We start from the raw sequence: 20,322 nt of genomic DNA on the forward strand, positions 1-20,322 counted from the left end.
AGACACTTCCCCGGGCAGCAGTGTGCCAGAAAACCGGCGTTACTGCAACAACACGAAGAAGAAGAAAAAAGCAAAGCCAGGCAAATGCTTTTGCACCTTTAACATGATCAATATGGTGCGCTGTCCTCAGATTTTGCAGGAGCAATTATCACATTTATTCACGAAGAAAAACACGCATAAAAAACCCCACAAGATCACCTGACACATAAAATCTTGTGATATTCAGCATACTTTCTTCTCTTTCCCTCTGTGATACTTTCTCCTACGCTTTTCCTGCAGACATATGTTTGACACTTGAAGCTGTTATCATGGCTGGAAGTGTGAGGGAGAATTGTTGCAGCTCTTGAGTGTTGTGACAGGAAAATGCTTTTCTGATACAGAATTGGCATTTTCGAGTCCTGTCTGATACAACATTGTTTGCCTTCCATACTTCCAACGGCCAGGCCAAGCCTGCGAAATGAATTCATACCCAAATGTTTTGGAGAGATTAAGTTGTTGCTATAAAATAGTTTCCACCCTCGCTGGGGGAGAGTTTTGGCCATTTTACTGTAATGAGATGTTTTACTCATAAAAAGATGTCGTTCATTGCGCCGTCTTAACCTCTTTGTTTTGAAGCTTCCACTGAAGCAAGACGACTACAAACACAAACGGACCATTAAACTGACCTTCAAAGCCGGCTCTGTGAAAACCCAACGGCTGTCACCACACCGACGGGGACCGCGGCGCGTTTCACCCACGGTGGAAAAAAAACACACACACATCAGATGCTTGTTTTCATGATCCTTTTCTCTTTTTGAAAGCGAGAACAACTCGAGTGAGTGGATCCACGATGACAGAGCATGAAAGGAGGGGTAACAGCAGACTCTCCCCTGCAGGCTTGCCTGGTTGGCCCGCTGGTGTGGTTGTTTCTTCTCCGTAATAGCTGCAGTACATTTCAAAAACGTTGTCGTCTGATCCCCCCGCTAAGCCCCACGTACACACGCGTACACACACGCACACACGCACACACACACACGTAAACAACCGTGTTCTACAGACTTGATCTTCGGGTCTGTCAGTTCCACAAACATTACCAGAAAAGTGTCTTTTTAAACATTAGCTGCAAAACTTGGCCGAGTCTAACAAATAAATACTTGCATGTATCCTTTCTTTTGAGGTAGAAGGGGGGGGGGGGGAGATGTATTTGACGATGGTACTGTTTGATGGTGCAATTGATGAGAAAGTTCTGAAGAAAGTCCCAAAGCCTCAGAGGAATTTGATTACCTCCATCCATTATCTGCACAGTGAGCAATCGCGAAGCTTACCATCTGTCATCCGTTTCATTTGCATCGTCAACACCTGCCCTGCCTGTTTATGCCTTCACATTTTTTTATAAGCTGTCTTTCATGGCAGCAAAAAATGTTGACTTTTCCTTCTAAATACATTAATTTCACAAGTTCAAAGAACACATTGAACAACTTGGTTTATATCTGATAGAGTATGGGGACTTGCCGCTTTTTATTGCTGCAGATTTCCAAATAAAAAACAGATAGAACCTGATTCCACAGTTTAGTGAACATTTACTGTAAAAGATAGATAGATAGATAGATAGATGGATGGATGGATGGATGGATAGATAGATAGATGGATGGATGGATGGATGGATAGATAGATGGATGGATGGATGGATGGATGGATAGATGGATGGATGGATGGATGGATGGATGGGTGGATGGATGGATGGATGGATGGATAGATAGATAGATAGATAGATAGATAGATAGATAGATAGATAGATAGATAGATAGATAGATAGATGGATGGATGGATAGATAGATGGATGGATGGATGGATGGATGGATAGATAGATGGATGGATGGATGGATGGATGGATAGATGGATGGATGGATGGATGGATGGATGGGTGGATGGATGGATGGATGGATGGATAGATAGATAGATAGATAGATAGATAGATAGATAGATAGATAGATAGATAGATAGATAGATAGATAGATAGATGGATGGATGGATGGATGGATGGATGGATGGATAGATAGATAGATGGATGGATGGATGGATGGATGGATGGATGGATGGATGGATGGGTGGATGGATGGATGGATGGATGGATAGATAGATAGATAGATAGATAGATAGATAGATAGATAGATAGATAGATAGATAGATAGATAGATAGATAGATAGATAGATGGATGGATGGATGGATGGATGGATGGATGGATGGATGGATAGATAGATAGATAGATAGATAGATAGATAGATAGATAGATAGATAGATAGATAGATAGATAGATAGATAGATAGATAGATAGATAGATAGATAGATAGATAGATAGATAGATAGATAGATAGATAACTCAGTCAATATTAAACACAGACACACCAACCTCCTGTTTGTTTGAACGCATTGTGTTGCACTCCCTCCCACCCTCCCTCCCTCCCTCCCTCCATCCCTCCATCCCTCCATCCATCCCGTCTCCCATATCCCCAGGTGGTGCCGACGGCTGCGGGGCCCATTAGCGACAGAATTCCTGCCTCCAGCAGGCCATGCGTGTCCCGAGTGACACATTTTTGGACCAGCACCAAGAATCCAACCCTCCGCAGACAGCTCACTTCCCTCTGCAGTCAACACAGTATGTGCATGTGTGTGTTTGTGTGTGTGTGTGTGTGTGTGTGTGTGAGTGTGAGGGGGAGAGAACACAGCATGAGTCCCACAGGAAATGCTTGAAAGGCAGTATGGGACAGATTGGTGATGGCGCAGAATGGACTAGAATACTAAAAAGAGACGCAAAGACGTTCTACAGCAGAGAGATTGTACTTCCATCAGATTATTCTGCTGCCATGTTGGGACATTTGTTACAGTCGTAACCTCCTCAAAAATATAAATCTGCATGTCGACGGTGTAAAACTGAAAACAAGTAATCTCTCGAGTGAAAAAGAAACAGCAGAAGAAAAAAAAGAATTTAATTGGATTTTGCGGATGCACATTGTTGTTTGTTGATGCTCTTGGCCAGCTGATGCTCGTGTACCGAATTTTATCTTACAAACAAATCCGACTCACAGAAGGGAACTTCCTCGATCTGAAGTTTTTCATTAGACTTTTCATTCGTTGCCCACAGGGAAAGTTTAGCGCTGCACTGGTTAGCTCATCCGAATTGAGTGATATTAGATGGTCAATCAAGATTCTTATTAATCCAAAGGAAGAGTGATTATGAAACGATACGTTATGAGTTAAGAAAGAGCAGCGAGTTCTTTTAGTATCGATATTATGAATGGATTCTTTCTCCATACTAATAGATAGTTAATTATGTACCTAATGACTCCTCACAAAGCGCTATATAATTAGTCTAGATGAGCCGAGAAAGTTCCTACTTGTTCTTACATGTTTAATGTTGGCGATTTCTCATTTCCAAATGGGAACGTGGGTGATGGTGGTATAACATTAGTGTCAGTGGAACTTTAGAAAGGTATCTATCCATCCATCTATTCATCTACCTCTCCATCTATCTATCTCTGTCCGATCTCATTCCATTTCAGGATAATCAAACCCAAAATGTGTAACGTAACAGGAACATTCATATTAGTTGATGATTCACAGTAAAGAAAGTAGGTTATCTGACGGGTTGAGGTTATTTATGATTATGACCCTGAGAGGTTCCAACTTGATCTTGTGAACACACTTTATAATCTAGAAAAGGAAACATTTCAATCCCCAGTTTAAATGAAAATGTCAAAACAGTTGTGAAGATCTTTCTGTCTTTCATTTTCAGTTTCTCACCTCCAGTAACTAGCTGTTCACCAATAAAGCCAGCTGTCCAGCTGACTGTGTTGCCAAGCAACAATACACAACCCAGCCCTCGGGGCTAAGGCGCTACGCTAAGCACACTAACTTTGACAAATATTCAGTTTCCGCTGCGGAATCGAGTGTCGACTGATCTCCCTCAAATATTTCCTCCCCCAGAATTAGTGGTCTGCTTCTTTTTTTTTTTTTGGTGGTGGACGTGTGAAGAGAACCGGACCCAGCGTTGGAGGCGGGGCCCTGGTCATTATTGCCAAAGTTGCTCAGTGGCACATGTGGCCCAAAAGGGGGGGGGGGGGGGGGGGGGTGTCTCTCCATCAATGCGTCCACATGAGTGTTTCCTTCCCTTCCGCTTGCTCTCTTTGTTTTCCTCCCGTTCTCGTCCTCAGGACGCCAAACACAGACTTCCTATGCCACGCCCCTCAGCTTGAAACACCAGACCCCCCCCCCCCCCCCTTCAAGATCTGCATAATAAATACACACAGGGAGTGGAGGTATAGGGTCAAAAAACACTGAGCACTCAACAGCAAAGTATGTATTTGTGTCTCAAAGTGTTATAATATTAAATTATACTACTTCTAGTCAGGATTTGGTGATTGGTACTTTTAGGAACTTGTAATAAAGTAACTTGATTTAAATAAAAGAAAAAATTTAAAAAATGAGATGTGAATCTATTGGGGAAAGTATTTTGGGTTTCCGTTGGATCACATGACACACCCAGACATTTTAAACCAACATTTGGCAGCAATCTGAAAGTGACTTGGGAGGCCGCGGCTCTTCGTGGGGGCCCGGGCCTCATTGAGCAAGCCGCTACCGACTCGCCGCCCAAATGCTCAAATTCTCAACGGACGTTTTTTATGCCGTGGGAAAAAAAGGCCTGGATTCAGCTGTTGGTGAATTTTAAAAACTTCAATTCCTCCGTGTGCAAAGGTAAGTACTTATTGTGGACTAATTTGTGGACAAGCGAGCTAACTTGGGAGCAGCTCAGAGCGACGTAGCTAGCATCAAAGCTAATTAGCTATCAGCCAGCCAGATGACGGGAATGTCAAATTGTCAATTTCTCTTTGAAATGATACACTTCATTGAAAACGACATGAATTCAAAGACAAACCGTGCTCATCACGTTCAAAGTTATTTTTCCAACTGGAGTATTTAGATTTGATCTCCACGCTCCCGTTCACACTCGAGGGAATCGATGCCACTTCACCATGCAGCACCCGTGTGTCTCTCAATGTGCCTCGAAATAGGGTGTTGCTGGGGTGTCAAGAGGATCACACCCCTGTATCCTTCCCACCTGCTCCGAAACCCGCCCCGTATACTCTCTCCTGCTGTAGCCCCACGCAGGTCCTCGTTGCACCCGCCCAGGACGGCGAACCCCCCCCAGACAAAGAGCACAATGCACAAAGGTGATGCAGAGGCAGATGCTGCTGTCACATACTTAGCATATCTCCACCTCCGAAATAGTGCGAGAGCAAAAGCCGGTCCTCCTCCATCACTGCACCGGGAATCTGTGCTCCTATTCATAACTCATTCACCCCCCCCCCCCCCCCCCCCCCGACGGATAAAAGCAGCTCTTAAAGCACAATCCTTCACCCAATATTTATCCAATCTGACCAAATATTATAATGAATGCCTCATTCTCTCCCGCTGTCCTCCAGGCCAATATATATTCCCTTCACCCCCCCCCCCCCCTTTCCCTCCCACCCTCTCTAACCTCTCAGTGCCAAGTTCACAGATAGAGAGAAAGTACTTCCTGTGAGAGGCCCGGGCCGGCTGCCAGAGAGACTGATCCACCAATCTGACACGTTAATGAGATCCTGGCCCGCAGTACCAGAGTGTCAGGTCTCCGCTGCTGCCGCAGCCGCAGCAGCCGCAGCAGCCGTGACCTGCAACAGACACGCACCCACACGCGCAAACACACGCCTTTACTCATATGTGTAATTCTTTCACACATGCGCCCACACGCACAGAATTGTAAGCATAAATGAATACGAGCGAGTCCCTCTCCGCGCGCACACACACACACACACACACACACACACGCACACGCACACACACACACACTGAGAGGGGGGTTCAGCTCCTTAAATCTGTCTAATTAAAACACCAAATCCCTCTACTCCCCTCACCCACAAACCCAATCCTCACTTCACGGCCGCACACACACACACACACACACACACACAAACACACACACACACTCGCACCCCACCCTCCTCCACCCCCACTGCCACCACCCTCGATTCCGCAGGAGAAATGATTATTAGGAATTTAATGGGGAAACGTTTCCCATCCCACACCATCTGGGGCTTGGGAATGGTACCACATTTGAGGAGGCTTTCCGACGCGGCGCTCAAACATTATTTTCATTTTTGGTGATCAGATTTCCGGATATTGCAGGGAAAAAACGCTCCTGATTACAATAAATCTCCATAGTATATTATAAAAAATAAATAAAATGCGTTTGTACGGATGAAACTTTGCTCAACTTCTGAGGTGTTTCCTGTTCTTCTGCAACTTATTTTAATAGAAACACAGTGTTTGTTTTGCACTAATTGCGAAACCACATCTCAGATTGCAAATTCACCTCATCGCGATATACATCCCCCATTCCTGTCCTTCACCTCCCACACAGAGCCGGGCCATATGCTCACTCTCTCTCTCTCTCTCTCTCTCTCTCTCTCTCTCTCTCTATACTCCCCCCCCCTCTCTTTCTCCTCTCTCTCTCTCTCTCTCCACACTGATTAATGAGCTGCATGAATGTAGGGGTACGTGTACACGTTTGACCCCGTCCTAAACTGCATGCACGCCTGTGGGTGTGACCCACCTCCCCCTTCCTCCTCCTTCCTCCTCCCTCCTCCTCCTCCTCCCCCTCCTCACCCTCGTCAGCCTCTCTGTTAGGCCCCAAGAGGGATTGGATCTTTTCTGACAAACACACACTCATATTCACACACACACACACACAGCCCGGTAGAACAACTAGTAAGACTGACATGGTGAGAATTTCATTGAATGGCATATACAGGCCTGTGATGAAGGAGGGGGGGGGGGGCTAAAGAGGTGCTTTTAGGGCCCCAAAGGGAACCTCCAGTAACCCGGTCCTCCAGTTTTATGAAGATACAGCAGGAGAGAAGCTTAAGTGGGAGGATGAAGACAGAAAAATGTGGAGTTTTTCTGGGCTAAAAAAAACCCTTGATGTTTATTATTTTCTTCTTGCAAGTTGAATTTGTGATTTCCCGGATTTCTTGTCTTGACTGCCGGGGAAAAGAAATCCACCAAAGCAGATTTCTTAATTAAGTCACAACTCATTTTGAAATACTCTGCTGTCAAGAGTCCGGTTGAGTTCTCTAAAACTGAAAAAAAAAATAATTGAAAAGCCTCCATTAGGCTTTTTCCTGATTTTGCTTTTAGCAGATAATCTTTTAGTTTGTTAGACTTTTTGCAAAGATTTTATTAGACTGCGACGTACGTCTGTAAAAATAAATATAACGATCTGATCTCTCATTTGATGATGAGGGCCCTGAATTCCACTTTGGAAACAAGAATTATGTGATGATTTCAAGCTCAAATTCCATAGAATCCAATAAATGCTGAAAGGTTCACTTCTCCTCATGCTTGGTTTCTTCCTAATTGTCTTCACAGGACTTTGTTGTTCTTTATCGTTTTGTATGTGTCATAAATGCATCTGTATCCTCCTGTAGCCCACCGGCCTGCTCACGTGATCACGTGATCACATCATTCTCACTATTTTTGTCCCCGAAAGTCCCGGTAACATAACTTTCCCCAAAAAGTGAAGTGATGGTGGAAGTTTAGATTGTGAAGATTGTTGTTATTGTTTTTTCTTTTGGTGAAATTTGATTTAATTGTTGGTTATATTTCAACATGAACAACTCATACAACAAGTGTTGCTTTAAGTGAACATTGTTACTGCTGAGCTGGTTGATTCCTTTATGAATTTGGGTTTCACTTGGATAAAAGTTGTTACCTGTTGACAACATGATCACGTAAATGACGCATGCGTGTGACGTCATGAGGTGAACTTTGCGCTTTCACTCTTTTACTGTGATGAGCCCGGTTTAAAGATGGCAGATTAATGTTTGGCGGTTTGAATGATGAAAAGTACTGGAAATGATTATTTCAAAGTCAAACACAATCCAAGCAATGTAAGAATAATCCAGCGGCAAGCAAAACATTCTAATAAGCAAATAAAATTGCGTTTATTTGAATCCGGATGGCTACGCTCGTACGTTTATACTTTATCATAAACATCTTTATGAATAGAAAAATAGAGCAGAAACTAAGAGCGAAAGAGGATTTTATTGTTTTTGAATCAACTTTTCCTTTTGTCCATTCTGAGCGTGTTCGCGGATCAGACTATCCCAGTCCTCCCAGTGCGAGGACTGGGATCTCTGGCTGACATCCAATACCTCTTGGGCATAATTTGCCTCATCAGAAATCTGATCGAATGAAATGAAATCAAATTATATCGACGAGCCCCTTTCACATAAATCATTTCACAACTCTGCGTCAGACTGGCGTAACGTTTTACAGATATCTATATGACTTTAACTATTACAATACCCACTTTAAGTGAATTGCTTAACCGTTTGTGTCGTTCAAGACAATCATTTTAAAAATGCATTTTCGAACGGTTTGAGTTTTCAAACATAGTATTCGCTTAATTATTTTGTTACAAAAGGCCTTTTAGGGAACCGCATTCATCAGCTAAACCCATAGGTTATAAACGATTATTAAAAATTAAACGAATGATGATTAAAAAAGATCAAATTATATCCGGGGCGTTTTTTGTTTTTACCTTGATTCATTAATCTAAAAAAACAAAAACATTTTGGATCGCCTTCTGCTGTCGATCATTTCAAGAGAGAAAAGCTGCAACAGAAGTCTCTGACAGCCTCTTACTTTTATTGCGACAAACACATCACAAAACATGAACACCTTACTTCACGAATATTTCGATCCATAACGAGTTTTTAGGAATTTGCGTGGACGTGTGTGTGTGTGTGTTTGAGAGGGAGTAGTGAGTGTAAAGGTGCATGTGTGTTTGTGTGCTTCTGTGAGAGAGAGAGAGACAGAAAAATTGAAAATCATCCAAAAAGCATTCATCATTCGGGTAATGTTACAAAATGAGCTGAATTTATGAATACAGTCACCAACATTGTGCAGAAATACATGAAGTGCATTACAGCTGCTCTTCAGCGAGAACAAGAAAGTGTAAAAAGTTCACATCAAACTATCCAAAACTGTCCTATCGTTGCATATCGATGGTCGTCGTCTCTTTTTTTTTAAGGCATGTTGTTCAGATTCGTGAATCACTTTGTTCACCTCACACAGAATGACTTCCCTTCCAGCTGCGGTGAAACACACAACAATGCAACGTAAGCCAATTTGAAATGTATGGAAATTCACATAAAAACCGTAACATTTCTTCATTTTACATAATTTAATAATATATTATCCACATTCAAATTGACGGACTTATAATAAATAAGCTTAAATAAATAAATACAATAATTTACATTCACCTCGTTACCACACTATTACTCCAAATACAAATGCGTTTTAGTATTTTTGTTCCACAACTTCCTGTATTTATGGGACCAGTTCAGATGACATCATCATCATCATCATCAGGTCTTGTAAACACGTGCAGGTGTCCAAACGGGCTTTTACAAAATAGTTAATTTCGTGTAATTGTGATCCCTTTTCATTAGATTATGAGAAACGCCTTGCGAGTGGAAACAGCATCACTTCATTTTTATGCGCAAAGATTGCATCTGGCTGCCTTGCATAGCTCAATTTACCTTTATTGCTAACAGACTGAATATCTGGACTCCAATCATGTCTCAGCAAACTTCCCTGATGAGGTGAAACGTCTTTAGATTGTTCTTCCCCGGTAGCTGATTTTATTTCTCCAAGAAAAAACATTTTCAGTGTCTCCCGTGAAGCTGATTAAATAAGCTGAAAAATCGAATTCATTGTTCTTTGTATCACTTTTAAATTACTCCAATGGCATGACGGACAAACCGCAGCGCAGCAATTAACAAAAAAAATACACTAATTACTTGCTCGAAACTTGCATCTTAAACGAAGTTCTCTTGATATGTTTCCACTAGTAAAGTAAACTATTTCAGTTATGTCGTCTTTAAATAACTCAAATTGAAGTCATTGCATTTATTTTCAAACCAAAGGCGTTGTTGTGTCTCTTTTTTGTTTGTTTGTTTGTTTGTTGTTGTTGTTGTCCTCTTCAAATATGAGAACAAGTGACATTTCAAATTTAAACGTATTTTCAAAGAAACCCAAGACTGCACATTTAAGGTAAAACGAACAGTTCGAACGGGGCGTCAGGGTCCGGAGCCCCTATTCGTTCCGCCCTGGACATCTGCGCGCGGGGCGGACATTGCATCGCTTCTGACACGTGGCACTCTCGTCCAGCCGGTCGATTAATTGTGGAAGGAGCCGTTGACTTCCCCCTGCGCTGGGAACGACTGGCCGCGGACGTGCAGGTCGTAGGGGAAGCGGCCCTCTGGGGACACCCGGTACATGGAGTTGTGCGCGAGAGCCGCGCGCCCCGGCGCGCCGCAGTAGCGCACGCCGTAGTGGCCGCCTTTGCCGTACTCCGGCGGATCGTCGTGTTTCAGGGAGAAAATCCCGTTAAAGTTCATCGGCGGGCTCAGCTGGCCGTCGAAGTGCGGGCTTCCGCCCTCCGGGGACGGGTTCTCGTAGTAGGGCTCGTACGCGCCGCTGTAGCTGTAGTGTCTGAACGGCTTGGCGCCGCTGTCCAAGCTGCCCCCGCTGTGGCCGGGGGGCGTGTTCACGTCCGAGCCGGGGTACGAGTACATGGCGTCGTAGGGCGCTCGGCCGGAGAACACGACCTCCCCGTTGTGGTCTGTGAGGAAATTCCTCGCGTTCAGCTGCAAACAACCCGCCACCAAGTTGGTGGTGGGCTGGGATAATCCTTTGCACAAAGTCTGCACGAAGGCGAGGAGGTCCGGTCTCTTGCCGGCGCTCAGAGTCTCCGACAGGGCCCAGATGTAATTTTTTGCCAGCCTGAGCGTCTCAATCTTGGACAGCTTTTGAGTTTTCGAGTAGCACGGCACGACTTTGCGCAGGCTCTCCAGCGCGTCGTTCAAGCCGTGCATGCGGCTGCGCTCTCGCGCGTTCGCCTCGTGGCGCCGCACTTTGGACCTGTCCGTCTCCGACTTACCGGGCCTCTTTTTTCGCGGGCCCCGCTTTTTAGGAAGCCCGTCGTCGTCCTGGTCGCCCTCCCTTTCGTCCTCCTCCCTGTCGGAGATGTCGTCCTCGGCCTCCCGCATGTCTGAGTTGGAGCTGTCTGCGTCGTTTTTTCGCTCCTTCTCCAGGCTCCCAGGTAAGCCTTCCCGGGGATAGTTGGCACCAAACCGCGGCTCGCACATCAAATGGGGTTCCTCGAATGGCAGCGTCAACATATTTCCTGTCAAATCAAAGCCCAAAACACCAAACTATGAGGAGAGAGAACTACAGTGATGTCTCTCCAAGGATGTCATGTAATTACCTTGTGAATGGGTCCTCCCATGAGGAACGGGGGCCAATTGGCCAATGTCACAGGTTGCTACCTTTTCAAAGACTTCATTGTCTTTGGTCATAGGTATGAAAACGCAACCCTGTATTAAGCCAAATCACATGCTTTTTGGTGATGATACGTCCTATTTGTTTGTTGTTGTTGTTTTTTTTTCTCCAAATGTTTGCACAAAACAGACATTTCAACCAAAACTCTCAATGCATTAATAAGTAATATAGCATATAAATAAGAAGCATAAGCTACTAACCTCAGGTCAGCGTGCACCTTGCATGTTCCCAAATATCTCCTCTGAATCTGTGATGCAGGCTCCTCTCCAGGATTTGAAGGGAAAAGCTGAAACCTGCGCTCTCCTTTCCTCTCTCCTCTCTCCTCTTTCCTCCGACTAGACCGTGCTGTGCTCTTCCTTTCTCTCCCCCCTCACTCCCTCTCCCTCCCTCTCCCACTCTCTTCCCCTTTCCCTCTCTCTTTGAGGAATGACACTCATGCCAACAGCGGGTACCCATGCCATCTGCCGCTGACGTCTTGTGGCAGCCCGAGACCACGTGCTCAGCGTCCCACGGGACCTCCATTCCGAACCGATCATCTGGCAGCTCCGGTAATGGGCACCGGGAGGCCCGCGTTTACCGTCAGAAACACAAACTGGAGAGGGATAACAACTAATATCTGCATCTCCCCGTGAAACAAAGATGAATGCATGTCTTTTTGTGTGGAAAAGACGCGAGATGTGCGATTTCATCAGCGATCCTCAACAGGTGAGACTCTTGTATTTTGGACCTAGTAACGGAACTAGTAACGTTAAAGTTGTAAATCAGAAAACAATTTTTTCGGACAGGATAAATAATGAAAACAGCCACCGTAATGATTCAAATTACATAGAGGTTCTGTTAACTTGAATGTTTAGTTTTAGCTCCCCGTGCTCATTTGAACCAAAGTCTCAAACCACATCTATAAAACAAGGATGGACTTGTCCAACTTCGTATGCAGCACCAACTATTCCCAAACTCTGAATGTGTCAAATAAACGAGAGGTCAAGTAAAACCTCAATGGGGTTTGACTGACTCGAAGGTCAGCGTATATACGTGGGCACACGTAACAAGATGCAGGTATTCGTCCTCTCACTGTGCACCACTGTGCTGTCGTGATCAGCATTGTTTGTGGCAAAGGGAGGGGTCGACGTTTCAGTGATTTGCATTTTAAACCATCATATTCTCATTTCAGCTAATGACCGCACACGGCATTTGCATAAGTTTTAAATGCTTTGCAGCTTTCTTGCTTATGTTGTGCTTCTAACCCAAATATGACCTTTTGACCTAACCGGGTATTTTTCTTGCAGGGCCCATAGATGCATTCTTCTTAATGTCGTTCTGGAGGAAGAGACAAACAACATATTTTAGGTGTATTATTTGTAGGATTTGATGAGTTTTAATGAGGTCAAGGTCAGGAAAATGTTGTTTATCAATGGTTTGGTCAACTGACAGTAAACAAACATAAAGATATTCAGTATAAAATAGAGAACAGTTTTTTATTTTAAGGGTTGCTGCAAACAAAACACACATATTTATGTATATATATATATAGTAGCTGCAGCTCTGCATGAGAATTCCAGCAGACTCCTTGCATGCGGAGGACGGTGTGATACGGGGGGGGGGGGGGGCGTGCACGGCGTTGGTACCTCAGGACCGTATAGACATTAACTACACCCCGTGGAAAAGGCCCAGTGGCACGCTGCCAGATCCACACTGGGGCACAGCTGGCACTCGATACGGGTATATGCACTCCTCAGTTATGTGTAACACACACACACACACACACTCCAACGTGTGTGCCTGTGAATGACCTTGTTGCAAGGAGAATCAATTAGAGCGACTCATCTGCCTCTGTGTATCGGACACTACGAGACGGCAGCAGAGCGCCGCAGCGCCGGCGACACCTTTGGCGAGAGTCCGGAGGAAGCCGGTGACAACAAAACGCGTGTCCCCACACTGTGTCCACTTGACCCCAATGTGTGCGAGACGGAGCACCAAACACAGATATACAGGCCTGTGTGTGTCTGCGTGTGTGTGTGTCTGTGTGTGTGTGTGTGTGTGAGAGCGTGCATGCGGACAAACATACTGTACTCAAGCACAACCAAAAAGAAAAAGGAAAAAACACAAGCCCTTTTTAACACCCCCCACCCCCCCCCAAAAAATGCCTCAGCTGGTTCTGCTGATCGTTCTGGTCCAGCGCGCGCACACCCACACACACACACCCTCACACACACACACACACACACACACCAGCATCTGATGAGTCAAACTCCCCATCTCAGACTAATCAGTTGACTGCACTAATTGCAAATGCAAATATGCAAATTTATATTAATTAATTACTCCACTAATTAGTTCTCTTGTCTTTTCAGGTAATAAATCATGGTGTGGTTGAGAGGGAAAGAGAGAGACGTGCCGCTAATCTTTTGTCTGCTGGAAGTCCTCGTTCCAGGTCCGAATCGGATCCTAGGCCGCTTTTTCCTTAAATACTGTCCTCTACTTTGTCTTGTTTTTTTTGTCTCTCACAACAATCATAAACTAGTCATTTATAGCAGTGGATGTTTTTTTTTTTAGCAGAGGTTGGTTAAATCCGTGCGTCTCGCTGACAGTTCTTGCCTGTCAGCTCTTTTAATTATCACATTATCAGCTTTCATAGGGGCCCGGTGCGTGGCGTGGAGCCGCAAACGAAGGCACGCTGAGCAGTTCTTTCTTTTTTCTGTTTTTTCTTCTTCTTCTTCTCCATTGATGTCAGCAGATAACGGGAGCTGCTGCTCGTGCCTGCGGAGCGCGTGCGATCGGATGAAGTGGTTGCGGATGTGGCAGCCGGTTACAACTTGAATCCGTCCAAAGTCTAATTGGCTGCATTGCTATTCATAGATCATTTTCTTTAGCGAGACGCTGTGAACGTTACGAAATGAACCCCAAAGGCCAAGAGTGTATTTTCTTAAAATCCCAACACTGACTCGGTAATGAGCCTTTTTACTGTTAATTGTCGGTTGCTCAATTAATCTAACAACTCTCGCTATTTATTTTGGATTGAGGTACATGTTCAAATTACCTGAGCTAAACAGGGAAGTGCTTAAATACAAGTGCAAGTCATTACTTGTTGCTGATACCGCGATAAACACCTCGGGTTGCTGCTGGGAAACGGCTCCTGGTTCTCACTGGGAGTCCGATCCCTCCGCTCAACCGGCCGGAAGTGACCGAGTCAAAGCCCTCATTGGATGGATTTTTACAGGTTTACTGGTTTTCAGGTTGTGCTGGACTTTAAACAAGTCTAGAGACCAAGCTGCAGAACTACAGAGTCGCAGGTGGACTGTGGATCGCAGGGAGCCATTATGGTTTTGGTTAGATGTCTTCACTGCAGACCAATAAGAACCCGTCTTTTGTTTGATCAACCCCTTACCTTTGGTATGAAAATGTTTACCCAATTACGTTGTGGAATTCATACGTATAGTTGCTGGCTGAATTATGTTGAGAGGCATCATCTTTCAAAGGCACATTAAGGAATTTTTGGTTTTGCACCGGGGGACGTAGAGAAGTATTCTTAATTAACAACATTTCGGTGTTTTTTGTCGAAAATGTGAATGCTGAACGAACAACCATTTTAAAGACAGGTGTGACAGGGTGGCTTTAAAGCCTTAAAAAAACATCTACGATAAGTAAATTGTAAGCCATGAACAAAAGGTGTTTTGATCACTTGTACACTTTGATAATTTCAAGTACTACATTGTTTTTAAGAGTAACACTAGCTCAAACTATATCTCTAAGCACAGTCATTGGAGGGAAACATGACTTCAAATGTGATTGTTTCCTCCAAATTGAGAGAGAGAAACCAGTTTTGGGGGGTAAAACAAGTTTTTTTAGCAACAATTATTTGGTATTAGAGGGCTTCATAGGGACAAGTTTGGTGAGATTCAGTCGGTTTATTGAAGTCTTGCATCAAAATACTAGTCATTTGGCAGATGACTTTGTCCAAATTTCCAAGTAGGGCACTCAAACTCCAAATAAACAAGAGCTAAACGTCGTCAAGAATTGAGGGTCACAACTGAAATCTCCCCTTTATTCAAAAAAGGGAAAACGAATCGCTCACGGCTTCAGCAGTGAAACACAAAGCCGCGGCCCGCCAGCCGAGGATTGTGGGACTGGTTTCCAGAGGCCAGGTCCTGGACCGATGTCCTCCAGCTGTGCTGTTCCAGCCAATTAGAAGCTCCATATGCCGCCCCACTCAGCTGCCGAGTGGCCACACCCCCCTCCCGCACAGGTGGGAGCACTGAGCGTTTCTGCGTGTGTGTGTGTGTGTGTGTCGCCTTGTTTGTCTATATCCAAGCAACACAACTCCAGTGTGAAGGAAAAAGCAAGAACTTGGAGCTCATACTTTTTACAGCGTTGAACGCAGTGACCTCTCGGACCTTCTCGACACTAAGAATCTCCGACTGTCCCTGCGCCCTGTGATAAGAAAACACACACAGGTCTTTAGGTGGGTGGCACAGAAGTGCTAATGGTATTAAAATATGGAGGTATGAATAATGGATATGTTTTTGAAGATGTATAATGTAAAGATGTTTTTAGACGGAGACGTCGTTGCTGGAGGCTCCCCGTTTCTTTTTCAAAGCTCAATCTGTTCGCACGCGTTCAAAGTGGCTGTTACAATCTGTTGTGGCAGCGACACTTCCGCACCCAGAAAAGTGATGAGATGAATAAAACGTGTCAGACATTGGATTTAAGTAAAAATCACATCTTTAGCTCCATAACGCGCATTGTGTGTCAAGTGTAGGAAGAACTCAGAGGAGATGGTGTCTGACCTACAGCAACTGTGAATTAACATTATTATTCATACACACTCAGGGACGTTGATGCAGTTTTAAAAGGGAGTTTTGTAATGCATGTGTTCCCACCGACTTACCAACTTTTAAGCATTTCGGAAATAGCCAAAAACATTGACGGGGTTTCGAAACGTTGTTTTGTCACCTAATCGACACTCCCAAGTGTTGATGTGACGTCTTTCTGCCTCTACTTCCCCGTCGACTCACAGCCTCCAAGATCCACTTCTCATCCTTAACATTAGCGCTGCACAGAAGTTAAGTTTTTAGGGTGCGGTGTTTGGATTCAGTTGTTTAATTGTTGTGTTCGTTGTGTCAATGCTCTTTCCCGCCCGTAGGGCTATGAAGCACAGACAAGGCCTAAAAATAAGCTCGCGGAAAGTGTGCTAATTTGCTAATTTCGTTCAACCAGTCAGGAGCAAAAAGGAGCTGGAGCCCGGAAGGCGTTTAGCTTAGTTTAGCTCAGTTTAGCTCAGTTTAGCTCAGGCTAATCGGACTAAAAACACAGCCCTCAGCCGCCATGAAAGTCACAATTATTGACATTGAGTAAATTCCCCTCTGGCTGTGTGTAATAACTTCACCTACTTCTCCACCATTGTGATGCTGCTGGAAATATCTCGACATGACACCGAGCCATCTGGGTACAAGCACTTTTAGCAAGAAGGAGCAACAAGGTGTTGCAGTGTTAAATTGGTCTAAGTTGGTTTTAAAGGGAAAGTGCTGCATGATGAACTGCAGCTCTAAATACAGTCAACGTAAGAAAGTACACATCAGCAACAACACATTAGAAACTATTTGTGATGCTTCTTTTGAATGTTAGTACCACTTCAGCATCATACATTTTGTCATTTGTCATTTTCTTCATTATGGATGTTATATAAAGAGCCTTTTGGCGCTTCTCAAGTGATCTGAAGACTAAACAATGGAAAGTGATATTAATCAAGGGGTGTTTGTAAAGATGTGGGGTTACTGTAACCTCTGTTTTAGGCTAAATTAGCCATCGCTGAGTATCTATAACTAACTATTATAAGTAACTAAGTAACAGGCCTTTTACCGGTTTAAATGTTAAATTATAGAAAACTATTTCTAGCCAAAAATCTGAAAAATAAAGCAACTTGTAATTATGGAAGTAGTGCAGAAAATGAATAAAGAGCTTTAATGTAACAGACAGTTCTAGATGAAGATGATTTAAGTATTAGACATTTATTTTATTTATTTATCTAACAGATGCAGATGAAATGTTTCTGTTTGTATTTCCTCATCATCTATCATCATCATCATCATCATCATCCTCACTTCCACAGCAGATCTTTGTCTGCGGACATGTGGGAGCTCACTGCATCATCTGCTGTGTGTCACAATGCTGAAGCCATGATGGGGGTCTGCCCTGCCCCTCGTTCCCCACCTGAGGGGGGCCCAAGGAGGGGGGTGTGGGGGTTACAGTTGGCACCCACACGGCTCCTCTCACCTGTCAAGCTTCCAGAGAGAAACCACTTGGCCGCCAGCAGAAATGGCTTCTTCCTATTTGGCGGGGGGGTGGGGGGGGAGAAGGGAAGGGGGGGGGGGGGGGGGTGGTGTGCGCCCCTCGTCAGGATGGATGAGGGAAGCTTGGCTCTTTAAGAGTTGGGCCAATTCCCAGACTCGTGCCGCAGGGCCCTTTGATTCTGGGCTCTCGATCAGTCACTCTAAATAGAGCTCTGTGCTCCTTCCAGCGGATGGACGGGAGGGGGGGTGGGGGGGGGTTCGTTTTTTATTAAACAGCTTGATGTGCGATGTCTGTACTTTACATGCTGCGGGACGTGCAGTCGAGAACACGCCGTCCTCTCTGGTGAGGTCACAGGAGGGATCCCCAGAAGGCAGACGCACCGTAGCCTTGCCGTGACAGCGTCAGATTTTATTTACAGTATATATTTGGCTATTTATTATATTTTTGATAAAAAAAACTGCCAAATATTTAATTTCATTTGCCAGTAAAAATAATGCATTTAGGTTTTGGCTGGAGCAGTCACGCAATTGGCAGATTTCAGTTTGAACTTTAGCTTGAATTTTTGGACTATTAAGAATTTGTAGGACAAACATGTTGACTAATTTAATCCATCAGAAATGAAAGTGACCTAATCTCTATTTGGCTACTTTTCTTTACTCATATGTGTGGGATAACCAACATAGACCAATAGGATCCACGTTCAGGTGCCTCCTCATTTGCATGCCTGCATATGAATGCATCACGCGTGCAGTCGAGCACGTCCTCCACACAGGTGTGACTGTTTTCCTTTTTGATGAAGGAAAAGCAAACTTATTAGCAGGTCCAGGTACATCAGAGCAGGAGTATCCGCCAGTGGCCATGTGATTAAATCACACAGAGCGAGTCTCGGGGAGCCGGCTAATGAAGGAACAGGCTGGTGGTGGATGCCTTTACACCCCGCCCCCCCCCCCCCCTCCTCCTCCTCCACCACCTCCTCCTCCGCCTCCTCCACCAAGTCATACTGGAGCTCAGCCCGAACCCGGGACAGGAGGAGGCGGGGTGGAGCACAGATATCAACGCTCACATACACGCGCGGACAGACTACACTCTGCGTGCGCGTTAGGCGGCGGCACACGGAGAAGGAAAGAGAGAGAGAGAGGTTCTTTGTGTGTCTGTAACACTGCAGATTAAACCACCACCACAGGACGCACACTCTTGTTTATCCAACCACCCTCGGCTGCAGTTTACAGCGGAAAAAGAAAATCGTTTTGCCCGTTTTTACTTGCAAGCAGATTGACTATTTAAAAGAATAATGACCAACAACAAAAGCTCTGTAAATCAACAGTGAGGGGAAAAAAACACACACACACACACACACAAAAAAGAAGAAATCTTTCTTTGCAGCGTCCCCCTATTCTTCAATCGTGCCAGAAAAAGAAACATTGAACGCTCTTTAAAATACGGTTGATGGCTTTTGGTTACAGGCAGCCCTCATTTTCGTGCCTGGCAATGGTCTTTTATGGCGAGGGACCTAATACAAGATTTCTGTTCTAGTGCAAACACAGTGGCCACGGGCACCGAGGAACAGCTGCCGTGTAATTGAATTAACGTTCGCCTTCTGCTCCGGCACTCAGCGCTGTGCTGAGAACTCGTACACAACCCTCCACCGGCTCCATCCACCGGCTCCATCCCATCCACCGGCGCCATCCACCGGCTCCATCCACCGGCTCCATCGACCCCGCGCCATGAATATGCATGCTGCTCGTGATGGATGCGCGTCCTTGTGTGTGATGTTTGTGGAGCTGCCCACGCGGTGAATATACACCGAGTGTCCTGGGAGTTTGACACGCTATGCATCGGGTCCGTTGATCTTTTTTTTTTTTTTTAGTGTGGCGGGCCCCTCCGAGGCCGAGGGAGGTGGCATTGTAGGGGGGTGGGGGGGGGGGGGGCTGGGTGTGATTTGAGGTCTAACAGAGACATCTAGTGGATTCTCGACTGTGAGGACGCTGTAATGTTACTTTTCTGGAGACTGACAGTTAATAGCACAGTCATTACCACTGTTTACTTACATTTGACATATTTCACTTTTTAACAATTTAATTTATTCATGGATAAAGTAGGAACTATTTGTCAAGTTTTACACATACTCTGAACCACTGTTTGTATCTTCAATACAATACTATTCTAAATACAATAGAGTAGTTTTGATAGAGAAAAACATTGTTTTATGAATTAGTTCACGTATATTTATATTAGTTCACGATTCTGCAGTAGTGCAAAGGAACATATTGGTTTGATTTCAGCTCAGTGTGTCTTTACTCTGTTTTGCTGTCATTCTTTGTCGATATTTTCCTCTCTTCCGGTGCCCCAGAAATTGTGAGAACAATTCACACAGCGGCTAAACCGTGGAATCGGGATGGATGCGGAAGATCTGATGGTTTCACGCTCTGAGGTCAAACTTTGCACCGTGGGTCATGTACTGGGTCCCGCCATCACCGGTTTCCCGGGTCGTAGACATGAACATTCTCAACGGGTCCCAGTGTGTGACTGTAATAAGCTGACAGGAAGTACGCGTCTACCCAAGCGGGTACTGATAATAGATCATAGGTTAAAGATGAATTCATCCA

At 44.7% G+C, this 20,322-nt stretch overlaps 1 protein-coding gene across 1 annotated transcript; it reads right to left on the reverse strand.

The window, feature by feature from the left end:
* Nucleotides 1-8,704: 8,704 nt before the first annotated feature.
* On the reverse strand, nucleotides 8,705-11,860 carry neurod6b (neuronal differentiation 6b). Its single transcript, XM_037459483.2, has 2 exons — nucleotides 11,629-11,860; nucleotides 8,705-11,273 (listed from the first exon to the last, which is right to left on the reverse strand). Exon 2 carries the CDS (start codon nucleotides 11,266-11,268, stop codon nucleotides 10,264-10,266), a length of 1,005 nt encoding a protein of 334 aa, XP_037315380.1. The 5' UTR covers nucleotides 11,269-11,273; nucleotides 11,629-11,860; the 3' UTR covers nucleotides 8,705-10,263.
* Between the last annotated feature and the right edge of the window lie 8,462 nt (nucleotides 11,861-20,322).

This window comes from Pungitius pungitius, chromosome 15, assembly GCF_949316345.1.
Source record: "Pungitius pungitius chromosome 15, fPunPun2.1, whole genome shotgun sequence".
Taxonomy (NCBI): domain Eukaryota; kingdom Metazoa; phylum Chordata; class Actinopteri; order Perciformes; family Gasterosteidae; genus Pungitius; species Pungitius pungitius.

Bases quoted from the DNA above. Each gene is read 5' to 3' on its own strand.
- neurod6b (XM_037459483.2), bottom strand. From the start codon at position 11,268: ATGTTGACGCTGCCATTCGAGGAACCCCATTTGATGTGCGAGCCGCGG.